General features: G+C 33.0%; 1 protein-coding gene across 2 annotated transcripts in view; it reads right to left on the minus strand.

The window, feature by feature from the left end:
- Positions 1 to 399: 399 nt before the first annotated feature.
- The window catches only part of LOC129003094 (adenylate cyclase type 2-like), a 69,685-nt gene continuing 47,825 nt past the window's right edge, over positions 400 to 22,259 (minus strand). The window contains exons 6-25 of one of the 2 annotated variants that reach the window (XM_054431325.1): positions 21,640 to 21,834; positions 20,333 to 20,436; positions 18,406 to 18,517; positions 17,631 to 17,758; positions 17,228 to 17,386; positions 13,298 to 13,430; positions 12,670 to 12,861; positions 11,193 to 11,251; positions 10,435 to 10,602; positions 8,751 to 8,970; positions 7,828 to 7,995; positions 6,111 to 6,274; positions 5,748 to 5,892; positions 5,302 to 5,394; positions 4,639 to 4,785; positions 4,062 to 4,166; positions 3,548 to 3,559; positions 2,918 to 3,035; positions 2,286 to 2,410; positions 400 to 1,472 (exon numbers count right to left, since the gene is read on the minus strand). In XM_054431325.1, coding sequence (XP_054287300.1) covers positions 1,344 to 1,472; positions 2,286 to 2,410; positions 2,918 to 3,035; positions 3,548 to 3,559; positions 4,062 to 4,166; positions 4,639 to 4,785; positions 5,302 to 5,394; positions 5,748 to 5,892; positions 6,111 to 6,274; positions 7,828 to 7,995; positions 8,751 to 8,970; positions 10,435 to 10,602; positions 11,193 to 11,251; positions 12,670 to 12,861; positions 13,298 to 13,430; positions 17,228 to 17,386; positions 17,631 to 17,758; positions 18,406 to 18,517; positions 20,333 to 20,436; positions 21,640 to 21,834 — 2,676 coding nt within the window. In that variant the 3' untranslated portion in view covers positions 400 to 1,343. The remainder of the gene's footprint in view (positions 1,473 to 2,285; positions 2,411 to 2,917; positions 3,036 to 3,547; positions 3,560 to 4,061; positions 4,167 to 4,638; positions 4,786 to 5,301; positions 5,395 to 5,747; positions 5,893 to 6,110; positions 6,275 to 7,827; positions 7,996 to 8,750; positions 8,971 to 10,434; positions 10,603 to 11,192; positions 11,252 to 12,669; positions 12,862 to 13,297; positions 13,431 to 17,227; positions 17,387 to 17,630; positions 17,759 to 18,405; positions 18,518 to 20,332; positions 20,437 to 21,639; positions 21,835 to 22,259) is intronic. The other variant, XM_054431326.1, reaches the window with a different exon arrangement.

The raw sequence follows: 22,259 nt of genomic DNA on the forward strand, positions 1-22,259 counted from the left end.
GCACTATTTCATTGTATAACAGGAAAGAAAACGAAGGACTGTTAATTGTTTTCATTGATATTGCTTCAACAGATTCTCCAGTAATAGCTTCCTTGGTTGCTGACAATAATCTATAGAACTCTTTTCTTCAGTGGTGTATTAAACGAACTGTCATTTACATTTCTGAAAGTGTAATTGTCTAGTAAAAATATACATTTAGTCTATGTAGTCTGATATAATTTTTTTATTTAATTCTTTGAACTGTTTCTTTCTTTATTGATTTTTTTTTTCATCAGGAGGCTATGACTATTGAAAAACCAATGATAATAATATACATGACATTTGATGGTTCAGCATGGAAAGAGTATGGGAATAATAAATCAAACTAAAACAAAATAGATTTATTTTAAAGGTCACTCACATTGTTTTGGGACAAACAATACATATTGTTTTATGTTGATAAGACAACTGGTGGAACACTAAAAATACTTACAGTTTCTTAAAAAAACCTTAAATACAAGTACTAGGTTATATCTATGGTAGTCAACTAGAAGTATAAAAATAATAAGGTTTCTATGCTAGTCGTATTACATCTTTACTTATCCTATACTACATTTTTAAGTGGGGATTAGTATATTTACATTTATTTTTAATATTAGAGATTGATAATTAAGGTTTATCAATAAAACCTCTGTTGGCCATAAAGGCTTGCCAAAGCCGTAGTAACTCTAACAATACCAAGTACAATATTTAAAACTAAGATTTGATTTGAAGTAAATAAAATATAAAAAATAAAACAAATCAAAACATATTGCACTTCAAAAATATTTCTGCTGAAAACGCTAATCGTATCTAAAACAAAGATACATTTCATAATAATAATCATAGGTACTGGCAAATTATGGTATGAAATTTTACAATCTGTTACAAATAAATACATTTCATAACTATACTATGTTCAATAGTGCTCCCGTTCTTTTCCTCAGTCCATTTTGTACCCTAAATTACATTTATGATAATTCGTAGCAATTATGTTAACTTACAATACTAAACTTTTAAACTTTTATACTAATTTTTTGGCTTGCTCCTTTTATACAAATTTTGTAGCTGCATTTTTTACCAGCCATACAACTTTTTGTTAAAACTTCTTGTCAATCATAAAACAACAAGAAATCATCAAATTAATTATTAAATTATACCATAAAGGGAAATGAATAAATCTATATGTGTTACATGATAAATGAGCGCACTGATAAAAGATACTCTGAAGATGACGGGAAAATGGAATTGCTAAGACGTACATTAAGACTGTGCTTCATCACTTAGGTTTTAAGATTAAATCTTAAAAATTATCACTGAACACCTCACTTTTCATCAAACTGGGTTTTGACAAAGTAAGTGACCAAAGTCCCCTTGCCCTTGACGTAGGTAGGTCCTCTGCATTCACATTGATAACCGGCACCCATCAAGATCTTGGCTGTATCCTCAGTTACCTGCAAATATAAAATATACAATTTCTAAATTATCAATGGAAGTAAATGAATTTATTAAGTAAACAATGTATTTATTCATTTATAAAAATTGTTAATTTTGGTGAACATACGTTGAATATTACATCTAAGAAGAAATTTCTAGATTGGTTTTGGACTAAGAATGATATCCAGTGATTTCACAGAGATCATTCGAAAGATAAGGAACATAAGCAGAACAACTTGAATAATATTAGATATCCTTTTATGTTGCTACCTTAAAAATTAGAAATGCATAGACAGAATCATCTTGCTCAAGAACACAAACAACAAAAACAGATATATAATAAAATACAATTAATGTATTTTTTACAATGTAACTACATTGTAACAGTAAAAATGTTAATATAAATATTACTACTTTGAGCATTAAAATAATTAAATTACTTTTTACTTTTGAGCTTTCGTTATAAATTTGTTTAACAGTGATTTTCAGCATAATATATTTTTGCAGGAATATTATTCCTCAAATGGACTTTTTTCGTAACGCATGCAAATTGAACGAACATTCAGAAGTTTTAGAACGTCCTAGAAAACTATAGACCATTTTTGGATTTAGTGAAAACACTTGTGCATTTGAACACTTTGGGTAATATGATGACATATTTTAAAAGTCATAAGATTTACTACCTCATCATTATGGTTCTCCATAATGTTAAAACTTGGATTAAATACAATGTGTCCACTTTTAGAACTATTAGCTACTAAATCTTGTTTACAATAATTAATACCACGTGTCTCATACGTCTTAGTAACCGATTGTGACGTCATACTCACTTGTAATTTACCCATAAGCCCACAGCTATCCATTCTTGAGGCCACATTCACTGTGTTGCCCCATATGTCGTACTGGGGCTTCTGCGCGCCCACCACCCCAGCTATCACAGGCCCGTGGTTCAAACCTAGACAGAAGAAATCTGTTAACTTGCATCCATCTGCGATCTACCTTACTGTAAAACTGTATTGAAGGGTGAATCTTATCTAAAAATTGTAGTCTTTCATGAGAAGGTAGTACCTTTGACTATTGATGGAACTTCAGCTTCCAAAAGTCAATAATGATACCCAACTAGGCGTACAACAAATATGAAACTTTGTTTTAACTCTCTTCGTATTATTCCCCAGCATTCTATCCTTTAGATGTATGAATCATTCCAGGAAAAAAACACTCAGGCAAGAGAGGGATAGGCTTATTTTCAGAGTTCAAATTCTCATCGGCTTGACTGGATAACCAAACTAAGTAATAGAGCTATAACTGAGCACCACTATTTCAGTTGAGTACCAATCAAACCCAACCCCAACAAACATTTATTTGGCAGATCATTTATGTTTTACTGTAAGAATTGCTACCAATAGCCTCAAAGCCAAGGACAATATAACATGAGCTTGAAAAGCTGAACAAAAGTTGTTACCCATTCTAAGCTTGAACCTCTGGAAGGACTCTCTATTGATCTGGTCTAGAATTGTCATGAGAGCGACGGCGAACTCAACCAGGACTACCACATTGTGCTCCATCCTTCGAGTCTCGTCCTGTACAAATAACGTACCTTTTTTGATTAATTAATAACATACTATTGGATTGGTTGCCTACTTTAAAGTAGTCTAGGGTGCAAATGTAAAACAGTTGCATTCTTGATTAAATTTTATCCCAATTCAACAAAAGAACTTTAAGGAAGTTAACTAGGTAGGACTATCCATTTAAGAGTGGATATATGTGTGGATATGGTAAAACCTTGATCTAACGTTGGTCAATTTGGTTGAACCCCCCGTAAACATGACTACTGATTGCATCAAAAATGCCTTCTTTTAAATAGGTTATACTTCACATATTTTGTTAACTATTGATGAATTCACTTATCATTTGCTGCTTGAGCACACATTTTTGCTACCATTCAAAATCATCACAATCTATGATGTAATTTCTGAAGAATCTGATGATAATTGTAACTAATATTATAAACCTGAACTAGTTTTGATGCGCAGCTAAAACGAAGCTGTTATTTACTTGTATTAAAATACAACACTAAAATAAAGAAATTTACCTTCTTAGTGTCCTATGGGAGCATGTAAAAACGATTTCAATTAGTGCATTGCAACAGTTATTAAACTGTATAGTTACTAAGAAAATTTGATTTTTAATGAATAGGCCTAGCAGTTAAAATAATAATGATAACAATCAAAATATATTTATAAATAATATTTTAAATACTGTCTCATGATAATAATTTTTTATATAGACATCTGGTCTGATGGGTGTTTTCATGAACTACTATGATGAACGCTCAAATGCCATTTTGAAGGCTAATAATAATTAAAAATTACGAATTATCAAGTAGTGTTATTTAAGATAACAAATATGACCACTAGTTTCACATTTTATTTACTACTCTATTAATATATTTATTCAACTTGAATCTACATAGCCTCTTACTCATTACTATTTTCAAACACCTTAAATATACTTTTACTATCAGTTGTACACTACGAGTATACTTCACTCTAAAAAAACCTTAAATTCCTTCCTCCCATTATAAATTTTCTCCTCGTTTGACTCACCCCTCCTTCTTTCTCCTTTCCTGGCCTCAGTCCTGATGCCAGCATGTAAGTGCTTCCAATGGTTTTGATCTTCTCTATACTGCTGAACTTCGGTTTGAGCAGCAGCTAAAAACAACAATTTAGTTTCAGAATGTGAATGAAAAGTCTAGAGTTAAATAAAATTCATTCAGATTCAAAGAAACCCCAAATAATTCACTTATGTCTACACTAACTTGGCAAGCCTTTTTTCTACTTTGTTATTTAAGATTGTTTCTACTTCCAGTTTTCATGAGTTGTTCTTGAAATGCATTTTAAATTGATATGTCTAATGTAAAAAGGACGTAAGAAGAATAAGTTACTGTTAGTTAGAATTTTAAGAACAGAACATGAAATACAAATTTTATTTCTTTGTATTATGCTTTAAGAAGTGTTAGGCCTTCAAACGAATTCGGGGTTTAGTAGAAAATGCCTTTTGATAAAAATGAGTGCTTGCACCATTGATACAAATTGATGATCCTTATGCCCAGTATACCTAACAGTAGTACCTTGTCAAAGTCATATTGATGATCCTTATGCCCAGTATACCTAACAGTAGTACCTTGTCAAAGTCACAAATGATCTCGTTGAGTAGTCTGAGGCACTCCAGTCCTTGTTTGTTGACGTCATTCTCGTCGTAAAACTCCTTGTAGTTTGGAATCGATGCGAACATGACTGCTATGCAGCTGTACCGTTCGTGATACAACTCCTAGACCAATAAAACATTTATATAGTATATCACAACAAAGGAAAAAGCATTGTCATGGCTTCCACGAGATAAATGTGGCAACGCCGCAATACCGGCCTACTGAAACAGCTGTACTAATTCATGGAGAGTCTCTGCATGAGGCCAGCCGGTGCGACGTTGCCACACAGCAACGCCTTGGCCTGGTATTAATGGAGACTATGTTACTGTACAAACATGAAATAAATAAAATATTTTAACGTAACATTCATTATGTTATTGAAATAAATCATATCCATAATGTTATTGATGCATAGCGAAAGGTGACAAAACAATTATTCTTAATGCTCTAACATTTTCAAGTGGTTTTGAAAACTAATTTTGAGATAACGTATTCTTAATTTACAAACATCCATAGTTTGAGTCACGTGGCTAACTAAAGAACAACTAACTAAAGAAACTAAAGAATAAGAAGTTCTTCTTACCTTACTTAACCTTAAGTTAAACGTAATATACTTTTATTTCGTAATCTGTTTGTACCTGAGTTGCTCTTGTGGCCAAGAAGTGTTCAGCGACGTGAGCTGGAAGTATATTCTCCAGTAAAATCTTGTTAATGCCCCGCATAGTCTCTACCTGAAAAGAATAATTTGATGCAAGAATTGTACTTAATGTACGACATATTATGTCATGAAATGAAGCGTATAGTACTAATGAAAATGCAATTTAGAAAAAGCTAAATAGGAATTCATTTCTGATCAAAAAAAAATTTTTGTTCTATAATGGCATCTAGTTAAAACTGCACCTAGTAAAAATCTTAGTTGTTTAAACTATGAACACTTTGATCAGCATTGTTTGACTTGTCACCCAACCCATCTTCTCAACCATCTTTTATGTATTTACCATCTTTTGAGCTAACAGTATTAGTGTATATATATGTTGATTGAGCTACTAGACGCATTTTATCACTGTAATTGGTGGATACTCACCTCTTCCTGCTCAACCTTTAGTTTTGCCTTCCACAGAAAGTCTGTTCTTGATGTAAACTCTATCTGTCTGTCCAGGATGTGCAGAAGGACCATGAGTATCAGAAGAGGAGACCACAGCTTGAACTGGATAGGAAGACCAGCTAGGCTGAAAGTACAGTAAACATTTAGTAAAATGAATGATAATATATCATGTTCCAGCTTAGGATATTTTTACATATACTTGCATTTGATGAACATTTTAAAAGTAGCTTTTGATGCAAAGGTGTAAGTGAATTTTCAATTAAGTAGACCTACCATGATCAAAAATGTAAACCTAATAACTCAAATTAATAAAAAACTTTATGTTTTGCCCAAAGAAATTACCTGTCCGTGTGAAAGAAGTCGTACAGGTCGAACAGGGAGTCTGATGTATACAAGGTGAGATGAAACACGGAGGACGCCAACATCAGACACAGCTTGAGTATGAAGCCGATCCTCAGAAACACACAGATTGTGGCCAGTGTGATTGCAGAGCTGTACAAGTAGGCCTGGGACATACAAGTCAAAAATACATAGCATCCTCTAAAACAAGGCCGTGCCCGCGGCGTAGGAGCGTGGCAACGTCGCACCGCCGGCCTATTGACATGGTTATAGCATAAATAACACATTGTGAACACAAACATTGCACTGAAGCTCGTGCCCGCGGCGTAGGTGTGTGGCAACGTCGCACCGCCGGCCTATTGACATGGTTATAGCATAGATAACACATTGTGAACACAAACATTGCACTGAAGCTCCATTTTAGTGCCGCCGTTTCGGTAGGCCGGGACTGCGTCGCCACTTTTGCCTCACCTTGGCATTGTGTATCTAAGGAGCATGGGAAAATAACTATATTTACAATTGTACATGTGCCATACACAACGAAAAAGACTGTTGCTTGAGAAGGAAGAGTATAAATAATCTTTATGCCGAACAGCAAAAATATTTGAGTAGGATAAAAGAAAATGGAAGATGGATAGTAAAATAAGATTTTGCATTGGTAAAAGTTGAAAAAAAACAACAAATCAGTCGGAGTTATAAACGGTTTCGTATGTCTATAGTTGTCCACCTAGGATCAATGTTGAGATAACGATTTATACAGGGTGTTAGAAAAGTAAGTACATAATTTTGTACCTACTCCTTGGTTTAAAATAAATAAAAACTTTTATAAAAATTTATATAAGTTCACTTTGTACGTGTTAATAAAACAAATTATTATTTTATGTATTAATAAATTTGGATAAAACTGTAGGTATAGCAAGAAAGAAATTATTTTTTTATGAAAACATATACTGATAGACAGCCACTGAACAAAAAGATATAGCACTTATGTTCATATAACTTTTTTTGATTATTTTTTCCTCAAGGAGTCATGTAATGTCACCATCCTCTTTTAGACAGTTTGTATACATACAGTATATTTATTGCATTTGCCTTTATAACTTTTCTTCATGGGTAATACTGAACAAAATTAGTTTTCCAGATGATTACATTTTTAATCTGGAAGAGTTTTAATGTAAAAGTCAAATATTTAAAGGAATCTTCAAAATTTACACGTAAAAACGATTTTCAAAAACAAATTTATGTGATTCAAAGTACAAGGGGTTTTCAAATCAAATAATAAAAAAATAGATTCAAATTTGTACATAAAAAAACTGACAAAACATGAAGAATGGCAAATAAAACCATTCTCTTCCACTGTCTCCCAAACTGTAACGCCCAAACACCTTATTAATCACTTTTGATAACTTTGACATCCCAATTTGACACAACCGTAAGTAGACAAGTTGATACTACATTTATATACACTACACAGGGTAGACTTTTAATCCAATGTAAACATTTGAAGCCAAGAAAATAGATGAAGTTTAGGCCCATCTCACTAGAGACTAGTGCATTGGGTTTTAATAAAAAATTAATGCCAACAGCTGATTGATTTATCACTTGACGTGGAATTTTTCCATTAGTTGGTAGACCACCAACTAATGGAGCTACAACTTAGTTGGTAGCTTTTTACTTTTCACAAAAGCTGTTAAATTAAAAATACAAATTTAAGGCATACCGGAGCAGAATCAATCTCCTCCATAGTGTAAGGTTTTTTCTGCCTCGGTACCCTGAGGACGTCTCCAGCCTTGTAAGGGAATGACGTCACAAAATATGTGTCGTTGTCTATTGTGGAGTTGATCTCTAGTCGGGGAACTTCTTGAGGCTCGTCGGGCTCAAAATCTATCTGCAACAATACTCATGTTTAACAAAACATGATTATTTTCATAATACACTTAACGCTTTCACCTATTTTGGTATTGGCAAGTTTATATTTGCTAAGACATGATAAAATGAAAAAAATGCACTTTAAGTGGCTAGTTTTAACTTCCAATGATTAACAAGGTAAGCAATATGGGTGTCGCACATGTTTTTAATTGCTAACAAAAAAGTAAGATTATAAGGTTTATAAAATACGATAGAAGGTAAACAGAATAATTTCTAAATAAAGCGATATCCAATGGTACGATTTTGAAAGGTTCACTTCACAAAGACATTTCCAACAGTACAATCATTCATAAAAAATACAGTAATCTAAAATACAATAGCATAATATTGTAGCTCAAAACTCCACAAGTGGGGTGTAGGGGGGTAGCTTGTAGGGTGTGTTATAGAAAATCATTTCGCACACAGCTTCAAAAGGTCACGCAGTCTCACACCAATGTTTTAATGTACAACATGTTTTAGCATTGATAATGCTGACATAATCTTTTAGATATTTAAAGTATCCTACCTTCTTGACGAGTCTATAATAAATCGTAATGAGTTTAATCCTTGAAAAGGTTAGGTAGTTAGATTAGGTAGTTAGGTTAGGGTACGTAGTTAGGTTAAGTAGATGGGTTCGGATAGGTAGTTAGGTTAGATATTTTGGTCAGGGTAGGTAGTTAAGAATCTAATTCTCTCTAAGTTAGGTTGCTACGAAACCCTCCACGACCGACCCACCAGTGTGATAACAGCACAGACAGCCACTAGCATGACAGTGATGACAAACATGGCGATCCTGAGCCACCGACTGTCGCTGACCACACGACCAGCCTGGCCCTCGTCAGCATCCTCAGGGGTGGCAGAGCCCTGGGGGGCGCAGCCCTCGGCCCAGCTCACGTATACGAACACCAGGAGTGCCACCAGCGTCGGACCGTAGGCGCCATACAGGACCAGACCTCTGGAAAGCAAGATTGACGATTTAATTGAATTCTAATTTAATCCTTCCTCAAAAACATAACCAAAATAATACTACGGTGAAAAGAAAGGTGTGCAAATGACCAATTCCCCGAAAACTTGTTTGTTTTGCTGAAGGACCCCTAGGACATGGTTCATGAATTTAAATTGATAAAAAAGTCCACCTAAAAGAATATTATGAGCCTCAAGGTCCTTCAGATGGGTACCTACTCAAAATATACCATCGCTCCAACGAGCTGCAAAATAAAATTTAAGAAAAAAAAATAACCAAAATTGTTGTACCAGCTATATAATTATTTAGGCCTGTTTAAACAATGATTTATAAATTAATTGGACCGATTTTTTACTATTCTATATTTAGACAGAGTAATAATTTATTTAGTAACAAAAAATAAAATACATTTCATAATATTTGACTGAATTTAATGATTATGTATACAGAATAATTTATTTAGTAAAAATAAAATTAATGTTGGAAAATCTTATACTTTCGAATAAACAAAAAAAGGGGACTGAACTCATTTGCATCTGTTTATGATGCATTTTACGACTTTTAAAAGTTATATTATTTTCGTATCTTGCAGAGTATAAGTACATTACCTGCTATTTCACTTTTACACCTAAGAAAACAATATATGAACTAAAGCTAAATAACACAAAAGTGCAGTGTAAACCCTCGATTATCTTATAAAGCATATTCGTATTAGAAGGAGAAATAATCACGATAAATGCAAACCCCTTAAATTAGGAAAGTGACAAGCGAATTTTACATTATTCTGAAAGTTTTTAAGGTATCAAGGGGATTCGTGGGCGAATTGTGCATTTGAATAAAATCCAAAATATGTTTCCGGGGCAAAACGAATAATACTCTTTCGTCTTTCAAACAATATGTTTAGACAGTCAGGTAAATAAAACTAAAAAATTGTAAAGTGATTGTAAATGAAAACCATATAGAATTATTTACTTACTTAAATCAGGTTAATATATCTCCAAAATGCTTTAATATCAATTTTGTATGATTTCGTCTATTGTTTACTGTCCGAATATGCTTAATCATTCAACTGAAGGATTAGATGTCATTTAATAAAATTAATATTTTAAAATGGTTATAAAGAAAGTTCGCCAGTGTCACAGAAGCTTTGAAAGTGAACTGTAGAAATTAATCAAAAGCTAAGGGGGTGAAACCCTAAATGAAATAGCTTCTTTAATTACCATTCATCACTCCATTGGATCATAAGCTAATGACTAAATCATAAAAATATGTTCAGTTGGACGGGCGAAAAAGGATGTAAACAAGAAAACACGTAGTACATTAAGTATATAGAATATATATTACTTGGAGAACGCTGGATATTACTTTGAATATACTTTGAGTTATTTTGAAGAAGAAAAATCAAACGTGTAGATAAATTCATTTTTTCTATACAAATTCACATGCTGAACTGACCTCGGCACCATGAGGGCTTGCACCGCAGCCATGCTGAGGAACAGCACAGTGGCGCAGGCTATGTAGAACTTGAACTGCAGGTCTGGCTGTGACCTGTATGATGTTTCTTGGTCTCTTTTGTGAAACCAGAGCATAACAGGGTTGAGCTCCTCCGAGTTGAACCACTTTCTGTAACAACAATTGCACCTTTAAGTTAGGTTTTCCTAGGTGCGGAAGCGGAGCGCCACTGAGTGAGCGAAAAACCTTTTCTCCACACTTCGCTCTCCACCAGTAAACCTCAGCTTTAACACGACAATGACATAAAGATTATACGTGTCTATGGTTAAATATTTAGTAACAATTATACACTTCCCATCAAGGGTCAAACCTTGTAACTCCTAACTACACCTTAAAAGTGCTCTTAAAAACTCTTTTATCGTTCACATTCGTTTCAAACCATAAAAAGAATTATCAGTAACCAATAAATAATTAGGAAATACAATTTTATTAGCACTGAAGGACTACAATACTTTGACTGTGTACTTTAAAACATTAAATGCAATCGTTAAAGTTGTTTCTACAATTTGCTTCCGTATGATATTAATTCAAAACTCGGTATCACCAAATTCGAACTATTATTCAACTGACAGGCCAATTATGTGTTAACCATAAATACTTGAATAAGATTTCTAATTATATATATATATATATATAATTAATGATTGCAGCCAACGTAAACACTGTGTATTTTACAGTTTGAAATCAAGTTAATTCCTTACCTGCATTCCAAACAGGTACTTTTGCTAGGTAGAAGATTCGATTCAATCATTGCAATACTCTGAAAAAAAACATGAATAAAGTATAGCATCAACATAACCTAATAATAGTTTACACTGTGAAGGTGGAATAGGAAAATAACACGTTACCAACTTATTGATAGCACAATTTGAGCTTATAATAGAAAAGTAATTGAGAAACAATACACATACAAATAAGAAGAGATTAATTTAAATATGAGCTTGAACACTACAACTCTTTTACGAAATCAACTAACTGTTAATTGTATTATTTAAACAATTCCTCAATTGTTTTTTAAACAATTTACTTACTCGTTTCTCTACACCAACTGTAGAATAAACGCAAAACACCTTAGTTGAAACAGTGGATTGTAACAGTGTATATTTTGTTTGTTAAATTGTTACGGTAGTAGTTTATTGACTCTGTTAATGCAGGCAAAACACACATTTGAATACCAGTTACACTTTCAACAAAGATTTTCAGAAATAATACATAATGATGCTTTTGGTTGCAATGAAATAAAGCTATCCAGATCAAGTTAAATTATATTTATTGGTTATATTTTGATTCCAATAGAGGGTTGAGCGTCCTTTGGAGAGGTAGGGAATTTTGAAAGGTATCAAACCTTTATAGGACTCATACACAGTTTTCTATAACACAAATTGTTTATTCAATTAAATTTATTACCAATTAAAGTGACAATTGTTGAGACAGGATACGTTTGACATTTTAGTTCACAATATGTATCTCAGAGTAAAATTACAAAAGTTACTGATTCTGCAAATTGAAACCTTTAATTATTGAACACTCAAATCAAAACCACTTTAACTTTGTTTATCAAGGAGTTTGTACTGTATTGTATGGAAAATTATTGAAATATCATTTCGGAAAGCATTATTATCGTCAGTAAATTTAACGTTTGTTCTTGAAACATCTCGAGATAAATCAAACAAAGAAATAGTCAGCTGTTTACGTACTATTATTTTTGAATGGAGATTCTCTATGCTAAATCATATGGAAGTGGATGGCAAAATAAAATTTTAAAGTTCAAAATAGACATCGCACAAAATGTAATAATAATCCAAACTGGGAAATACACAAAGCTTGAACTTCATGTCCCATTTCGTTTTACCAGAAACACCCCTTATCATAAAAAAATAAAACTATCGAAATGGGGTTTTTTGTCTGTCTTTTCGTATCGGAAAGTCCTCTGAACAAAATAATTTTAAGATGTTTAAAAAAGTCAATCTGTGAGTCTGATAGTATATCGAAATTCACCTAGATCTCTTTCCATAAGCTTTCATTTGTGAGACGGAACTTTAGGATTTTGACTGCCCTTTGGCAAGATGTTTGAAAGGAAAATGTTAGAATTAAGTTTATACAATCAGTACATATGTAAGCTAACATTTAAACCAATTGGGAATTACGAGTTAAGCTACTAAATACATAACCACTGACCGTAAGACCAATATTCTTTGCCAGGGTGCTCTCTGTGATGTTGGCGAAGGGTTTGTCTGCGCCCCAACATTCCACATACTTGGTCATCTTGCTGGAGCCTCTTCCTCTGTTGATCTGACCAGGAGTAGCATCCGAGTTGACCGCTAGTCCGTTCGTGCTGCACTCCTTCTTCTCGTCGCTTTTGTTGTCTTTCTAAAAAAAAATTACATTGATTAAGTATTAGTGAACACGTAGAAGTGATACAAAAATAGTAAAAAATTAAGTTTTGAAATACTGGATTGAGGGTATTAGTACCACTGTATACGTGTATCCCAATGATAGTGTTCTTCTGAACATTCTCTAATGTATAGTCGATCAATTTTACTATACGAACTTTTGAACGATTTAGGTGGAGTTTGAAATGTTAGAGTAGCATAGAAATAATAACACACAACGGAAATAATAAGACAGTGAAATAACACGAATCGAACTTTTTGTTTAGAAATGTGTCCAGCTATACTCAGCTCAGGTTAACCGTATTCTAAAGAAATACAGTGACATAGAACTGTGGTATAAGATTTAACATTTTTGAAGTTCAATGAGGGTGATATAAAAATATAAATGATCAGGTATAATTTGTATAACCTACAGATGGAGGTATGATCAGGTATGTTTCGATCTTGTGGTCAGCCAGGTATCCTTCTCTTTCTTCTCCGTGACCTGGCTCCACTTTAAATCTGTCGCTCAGCTGGTCCAGAGTAGCTCTAGTGATATGCACCCTCCTGGAACATGACAGTTGATTCAACAAAAATATCAGTAGTGCATATAATAATGCATTCATGTATAAATAAAACCCCATAGTTTTATCATCACATGGACGATGGAATGTCGTCTTGAAAATTGTCAGGTTTATTGAAATAAGCTTTGACCGGATGGGTTTTGCAAATAAATAACAATTGATGAACCAGCAACAATAATAATGGTTGGTACACCGGATGGTAATGAGTCAAATTGATAGACTCGTGTTTCCATTTTTGTTTAGTGGGCTATAACTAAGATTGTGCAAGGATAAAAACTTATACAAATTTCTGGCAGTATTTGGAATTATGTTGTAAGAAAGATAATGGAAAATTCACTAGACTAAAATGATAGCAATCGGTTAAAATACCAGTTCTGACAATAAAATGTTTATATAGCAAATAATCATGGTTACTATAATTGTGATCGGCAACATTAAAGCTTTCACATTATTTCAGGCTGGACCTGAGGGTTGCGGCATTATCACTTAGATAAAATCCATTGGTGATTTGTCGGGATTTGAACCCGGGACCTCAGGCACCGAAGTCCCGCGCTCTAGCCACTTGACCAGCTCGCTCCACCAATGACATATATTGGAAGATTAATCTTACACAAGGCCAATGGCACTACTCCACGTCATGTTCATTAATAAACAGGTTTTAGTCTTAAATATTAGCCTAATAATGAAAAAGTGTTATGCCTGAAATTGGGTTAGGCCCCTATACCTTATTCTACTATTTCGGTACGCTTATTCCACTATTTCCACTAACTAATTCCACGTGAAACTAAGTCAATAAATAAACAATTCTTTCTCTCCGCACCTTGAATGAATGTGTGCACCAGATTGTAGAAATAGGATGGCTATTTATAAAACCGCCATGACATCGCATAAAATGTGCAATTTATGCCTTCGACTTATGTCTTGACAAATTATCGTAGTTTATTTGTTCAAATGTGTATATTTTTTTACAGTTTTTAGGATTACGGCTTAATTTTATGTTAAACATACAATAAGCATATGAAATAAACCGTTTATTTTGTTAAAACAATTTGGAGGATAAGTATATGCAATACGTAATTCAATCATAATGATTAAGTATTATTAACTATTTCGGAACCATTTTATTTACCGATTCAACTATTGTATCCTTTTTCTAGAAGGTATTATAATTGACTTTGAATGGTAGACGACCTTCTATCTCATTGTACAACCTGAAACTTGACTTAGTTTTATTTTATTTATGTATTTATTGAGTTACATGTCAGTACATCATAATAACAGGACACATTGTCAATGAAAACTAATAGATACAAAAGAGCTAGTAGGAGTGGGAAGGTTTATTTATACCTAATTCCAGCAGTCCTTACAAATGTAAAAAAAAGATTTAGTCTTGAGCCATTCTTTTAAAGAAAGTCTATTTGTTTTATGTTGGTGACGTCGATTTTTAGAGTCGGCAAAATATTTATAATTTTTTTTGAGTAAAATTTCTAATTTGTGCTTTACTGTTTGGTTATAAAACCAGAGGTCGAGATGTTATTTATAGTAAATTTTGTATTTGCTAAAAGTATTTTGAAATAAGTGAAATAACACAGAAATTAGGAAACGAAAACATACTCTCTACAAGAACTGGGTGGAACTTACATCAAAATTGTCTTCAGATGATCAATAAACATGAAAAATCCATAAGGTATGCATAATGGAGTGTGTTTAATCTTTGGTATTATTTTTACCAAGACAATTACTAAATATTATACCAATGAAATGTTTGAATGACAGGCTTAGTTCAATATTAACTTTATTGAGATAAGGGGTAAAGTCTGACTCATCGGAAGTAGCGAACTTGACACCTCATTAACGTTAGAAAGCCTCTTTACCTTTATAACTCCAAAAGCTTACTCGCATGCACCTAATTAGATCTTCGAATAAAGGCTTCGTCATCTTTAGCAGGTTATAAACTTTCATATTACCATACAAATCTTCAGAAGTGAAAGATAAACCCATTATTTTCAACTAAGTACTTTTGAACTGATGCTCTATCTCTAGTAGTTAATTAAGTAAGATTACGCCTAAACAGATAATAGTCTTTACTATTACTGTACATGCTATTATCTAACTTTTATAAAGTAGTGTCCATACCACCCTCAGTTTTACCTAAATATACAACCGACAGAATATACAAAATACAGCGATTGTTATAACGAATCAGGTTGAAATTGATTATTACTTAAATTCATGTTGTAAAATAGGAGAAATAAGTACTGGAACTAATCGATACTATGCGATTACCATTTCTAAAGAGATCAAGGACTTTTCAAAAAAAGATTACTATCATAGAAAACGTTCTCGATCATAAACAAACAGTTTTAAATAAACAAATAGCCTAGTTTTTGGGATCATTTTGCAATTGAAATACGTTTATTCTCGTAGAATAACCTTTATGAAAACGTGATGATAATGGACCAAGTTTTGTTGCAATAATTTAATTGGAACAACTAACGCAATACTTTGCTAAGAGACTGAGTGGCAAAGTTTAGGAAAGGAGGTTGTTTGCTTAAGTGCACCAAACTCTCAGAAGTGTTACTGTTTCTGACAATTTAAGCGCATTCAAAATATTGACTCATGGGTAAAACTAGCAAACTACATTAGCAATTTAAACTACCAATAACACATTTAAATAGGCGTAAATTGTTATACTTTTATTCTTAAACATTACTTAGACCCAAGGGTAATAAATGAGGTCTAAGTGAGAATAAGAAACAGATATTTTGAAGTATAATATCTTTAGTATAATTGTTAAATATTATTAACAATATTATTATTATTATTATTATTATTATTATTATTATTATTAAATATTATTATTAACCTACGTACTTCTAATAGTTCGTTGAAATGTCACAACTACTCAGAAAAAATAGTGTGGTTGTATGTACCCTTTTATGTAATCTTTGAGTGCTAAAAACCAAAAGATGATAGGGATTTCCCTATTATAAGTTTTTACGTTTTGTAGAGGTTTATTAGGCTTTGTTTACACCGAAATGATTCGTTGATAGGTTCATAGGGGTAATCATGGGTAGTGTAGCTAGTACTGAGAGCTAGTCTACTGGTATAGCGCGGTCCCCAAGGTGCTCAGTTCAAATCCCAACAGTCACTAATGGGTTTTAGTTATGTGCCAATGACGCAATCCTAGGTTGCATAACCATGCATGGTCTGGTTGCATGGTCTGTATGATATAACCTGTCTCATGTCCCTACATCTATTTGGAACTGACCAATGGTAAATTGATAAAAATAAAATAAACCAAATAATAAAAAATAAATAAAAAAACACAATTTTAAAGCACATCAACCAAACGTTTATTTATCTCGTGATCTTTCTCGTGAAATGCCTCTGGTTTAGAAAAAAAATGGTTTAAGGGTTCAGGAGACAGGTTCCATCATACAGACTATAGATGAGGTTCCTTGGGGTCTTCGCCCACCACTTCCAGAAAAACGGTATTTATAATTTTGACGGAATCCACTACTTATGGTACTTTCCCAGCAATAAAAGATTGACAGTTTGACCTTGAGAGGTCAAAATATTTTTAGTTGTTTTAAACTGAACCCAGCTGTCTTGGATCATTTTAAATCATTAGTACAGGCTAAGAAACTTTGGCCTTAGTCAATGCCAAACATAAGTCATCTTACTCCATTCCACATCAAATGTTCACTCAATTTTGGTTTGGAATGCACGAAGCTGTGTCTCAATTTTTAATTGTAACAATAATAATTTTCAGCTTACCCAGGTTTGCCACCAGACTCCATGTGATTGGCTAGAGTGACGTCATCACTCCAGACGTCGAATTGCCACTTTCGCAGCCCCAGTACTCCGCACAACACATTGCCCGTGTGGATACCTATCCTCATGTCAACGTTGAAACCAGTGGCCTCTCTAACAAATCTGAACAGAGATAAAATGTAATATTTTAATTTTTAAGTTAGCCTCTGTAAAAATGTTTTAATATTGATTAAACGTTTTAAACATGGTTTGTATGTATGTCAAATTTCACAACAAGTTTTATAAACATACTCGAAAAACGATAGTTTTCAGTTTCAAAGTTCAATCTTAGTTGCTTAAATCACACAAGAAATAGCCTTACTGTATTAAGTATATAGATAGATGACAGATTCAAACGCTACTGTACCTGATGGCGTCTATCATCTGTAGCCCCATGTTGACACAGTTGTACGCGTGGTTGGGTCTTGACACAGGCAATCCTGACACACAGTAGTAGCAGTCGCCCAGGATCTTTATACGCATGCATTGGTTATCCTGGGAAAACATACAGCATTGTGAATAGTCAGTAAATTAACAACATTGAAAACTTACTTATACTTGAGAGAGGACATATAATATGGGTGAAAACGAAATATAGATTAAGTTTTTGTAAATGTGATTGTTTAGTTTATACAAAACGTATCAAATAACAGTTTTGTTTAATAAGGTGGTAAAACCTCTTGTCAGCTACAAAACAGATTTTCTTGACTAGACAAAATCAAATTGAATAAAAAATTAAGACTATGTCGCAAACACACTTGAAGTTTCTCACAAATAGAGCTATTTAATAGAAAAATCAACAATGTTTTCCCACAAAATATTTCTAAATGAGAATATAATTTCGATTTAAAGAGTAAACTTGTTTTAGTCTAATAACAATTTGAAACATTTTTACACTAACTGTTGACTCTCAAGACGGTAAATTCATATCCAAAATTGTAAGTGGTGATCGATGTCGATTGGACACTCCAATAGTTATCAGAATCAACAGGTGAATGTGAATGATATAAATTTATGAGAAGACTTTGACCAATGAACTATTTCAACTCTTGCACCTGAATTGAGTTATCGCATTTGTCGTAGAATTTTTGCTTAACATGATTCCAATTGATACTATTTGAATAACATTTTGAACTGATTACCTGAGCTAATTGATCGAATCGACCAAACAACTCGTTCAGCGTCTTGACCAAGTCTGAAGCACTGAGCTGTTCCGATAAAGGTGTGAAGTTTACAATGTCAGCGTAAAGTATGCTGAAAATTAATACTTAGTATTAGATATGTCACTTGAAGTCTTTTGTCACTTGAAGCTCATGGGAAATTGTTATTGAGTTGGTATTCAAAACGTGCTTACACAATTGAACATATTTAATTTAAATGGAACTTTCAACGCAATCCAACCAACTTATTAACTTACACAGTAAAAAGAGTCCTGTTCAATAGGGTAGAATTATTTATAGTGGAAATGTATACAATCTTATACAATGATCAACATTTTTTTATGCAAAGAGTGTTTTAATGCTTCGACTACTGCAACTCCTAAACATTCCAGCGTAGTTGTTATTAAAACAGTTTTAGTTTCAAACCTGTTAGTTCAATAAAATAAAATTTAAAACTAATTTATTCCAATAACTAAATCAGTTTTGGATATTTTTCGTAATCATTTTGAGAAGAATAACAAAAGAATATAGACTATAAGACAAATTACACTTTTAAAAATCATGCACTGTTAGAAATGGCGGCAACCCTAATACCATAGAATGAATTTGTAAAATAATAAAATAAATGAGATAATATTAAAGTTTGAAAAGAGAAGAGACTAACTGAGTGAGAACAGGTTTAATGAAACAGCATTGCGTTTTGAAAGTTTTTGATCCTAAAGTTTTGTCGCTCGCATATTCAACATTACTGTGGCAATTCATTATTGTAGACTTTAATAACAGAGGCGGAATTCCATAAAAAGTACTAACTTTAAAACGAGTTTAAACGCCTTCCAAGTTTGCCAGATTAGTACTTGGCGAAACTGTCTTTACACTTTAAACGAATTTGCTTCTGACAGATAGGCTGGCGTGATTATAATAAATCTTTCCCAGTTTCATTGAGATTATATTGCAAATTGGAATTTAATATTTTTTGTAACCTTAGTGTTTAAGGAAAATATGTGGTTCGGATTCCACTATAAACTGTAGGTACCTTAGTTGCCATTGGTTGTATGGTTAATTAACAGCTGTGTCTAAGGAACATGTCGGCCTTAGTCACTAACAAGAGTACAAGATCGCACCACTCATCCTTTACTCATCTCCATTTATACTAGCCTTGGTATGGACCATAAACATAAACAAAAATATGTCACTGTTAAAATAAAATGGAACTCTCTAAATCATAACTTAATGGTAAGTATAATATCCGGGCCAGGAAAGTCATTAGTTTAACTTTATGATCCATACAGGTTCTGTTCAATTCGTGATACTTGGCTTTAAATATCCACCTTCGTCACTATTTCAGTTAAAAGAACTACAAGCTTTAGGAAGTGGAAGATCACATAAAATGTCAAACAATAAAATATAAAAAATTAAAAACACAAACTTAATAAAACAAGAATGTAAGATGGTTGAAATGTCAGGGTTTCGGCCATTCTATCGCAAATACGTTAAAATGCCACAGGAAAACACATGATTAAGACTAAAATTAAATGCAATATATATAAAAAAAAAACGTTCACTTTTAGAACCTTTTGTTCTCAAATACTTATCGAAGTTAAGAACTATTTTTGTAAACAATGATTGATAAAATTTTTCGCGAAACTCAATGTAATACCAAATATGAGCGGATTTGAAAAATGACAATGAATGATGAAAAAAGGGATCCTTTCTGACAAAAAAGGACGAATGTGTAATCGTTTTTTAATACATCGAATATAGGCTAATTGTAATCTAGTGTTTTCCCATGCTATTTTTACGTATTTGGGAGAACGGCTTAAAACCTGGGATTTAAATTCCCATGTTTAATACTTTTATCGAAGTTGTTAGATTTTATATTCTAAACTTGCCAATAAAACTAAATACCTACCTTACATTGTTGTGACGTTGGACATACATTTCGTGGAACCTTGTCTGTTTGTTGGATATGTCTTGACAAGCGTCCGCCATCTTGAGCATTATGCTGCGCTTCACCTAAAAAGAAAATGTCTTAAAACATGAACTGATGCGTATAAGGTTAAGCATTATATTTCAGTTTCGGCGTTAGTGAATTATTTATGTTTATTCGATATTGCGTTCCCCTTATTTTAATTATTTCTTGGAAAATACCAAAGTACGAGACAGTATAGTTTATTGCATTCCTCGATTTTTGTTTCTAAAAGTTTTTTTGAGGGCACTTGGGCTTTGGTGATGTTTTTTCTATACAAGTAAAACAAAACTTTCGAGGAACAACGGAAACCATGAATATTAGGTCTACTTGGAAGTTAGATAATTTATAGAAAATGTATTGTATTACAAGCCATTGCAGCATCCTCCTTCAGCGTGGAATAATATTTTTCACAACTCCTTACGTCATGAAGTCTGTAGTTTGTAAACATGTTGACAAAATGACCAAAGCTCTACTGATCCTCCCCAAGTCTTCATCTCTGCAGGGATCCTAGTTGTTATTCCGTGCACTTTAAAATTATGTATTTTGTAACTATTAACCATAACATCGTCTTTATTATACAATCTATTTCTTAACTTTTAATAAATTGAAGCAAATTTAATAATGGGGGACCCATAGCTTGGTGATTTCTATAACTAATTGGCGGAGGCCCATAATTTGGTGATTCCTATAACTGATTGGCCGAGGCCCATAATTTGGTGATTATTTCTATAACTGATTGGTGGAGGCCCATAATTTGCTGATTTATATAACTGATTGGTGGAGACCAATTATTTGGTGATTCTATAACTGATTGGTGGACGCCCATAATTTGGTGATTATTTCTATAACTGATTGGTGGAGATAAATTATTTGGTGATTCTATAACTGATTGGTGGACGCCCATAATTAAGTGATATCTATAACAGATTAGTGGTGGTCCCATTATTTGGTGATTTCTATAACTGATTGGTGGTGGCCCATAATTTAATGATTTCTATAACTGATTAGTGGATGTCCCATTGTTTGGTGATTTCTATAACTGATTGGTGGACACCCATAATTTAGTGATTTCTATTAGTGGAGTTCCCATTATTTGGTGATTTCTATAACTGATTGGTGGGGGCCCACAATTTGCTGATTTATATAACTGATTGGCGAAGGCCCAAAGTTTGATGATTTCTATAACTAACTGATTGTTTGAGATCCATAATTTTGTAATTTATACAATCAACACTTCTATACTGTACCTCTGCAGCTATGTAGGCAGGGATGACGCTGAGCAGCAGCTGTTCTTGTTGTTCCTTCTCGCACTCTAGTTTGACCCTGGACTCTATACAAGTCCTGGTCCCTACGAAGGTCCTTTCATGGGCTGCTTCTGTCATCAGGCGATAGTAAAACCCAGCGACGCTTCCGGAGACTAGGAATACAAGTTCTGCCAACAGCTGGAAACAATGTTTGAAAATTTAATATTTTTTGATAAATAATAGTAGTGTACGATTAAAGTTTGATTAGATTTTCAATGCCTAAGACTGGACCCACCTGATGATGATTGGGATTTTAAAATAACAGTTAACCAAAGAACAGACGTTCGTAACCAGTAACAAAGGCAAAAAACATCACTCTTTGCACACTAGTATTTCAGTTACGTTCATTCGGCTTAAAATAGCTGCTCCTGTAAGTAAAATCAAGAACAAATTGAAAATTGTGAGAAAAAAACTTTCTATCTTAATATTTGGTTTAAAAATCTGTACCAAAAATAAAATAAATTGAAAATATTAATCAATTTCAATGTGACATTTTCATACGCACGAGTTTAATTTGTTATGTTAGTATGAGAAGATAAAATACAACCATGCAAGTTGATAAT

This window comes from Macrosteles quadrilineatus, unplaced genomic scaffold (assembly GCF_028750875.1).
Source record: "Macrosteles quadrilineatus isolate MER2022 unplaced genomic scaffold, UCM_ALF_1.0 Scaffold_9__3_contigs__length_116548681, whole genome shotgun sequence".
Taxonomy (NCBI): domain Eukaryota; kingdom Metazoa; phylum Arthropoda; class Insecta; order Hemiptera; family Cicadellidae; genus Macrosteles; species Macrosteles quadrilineatus.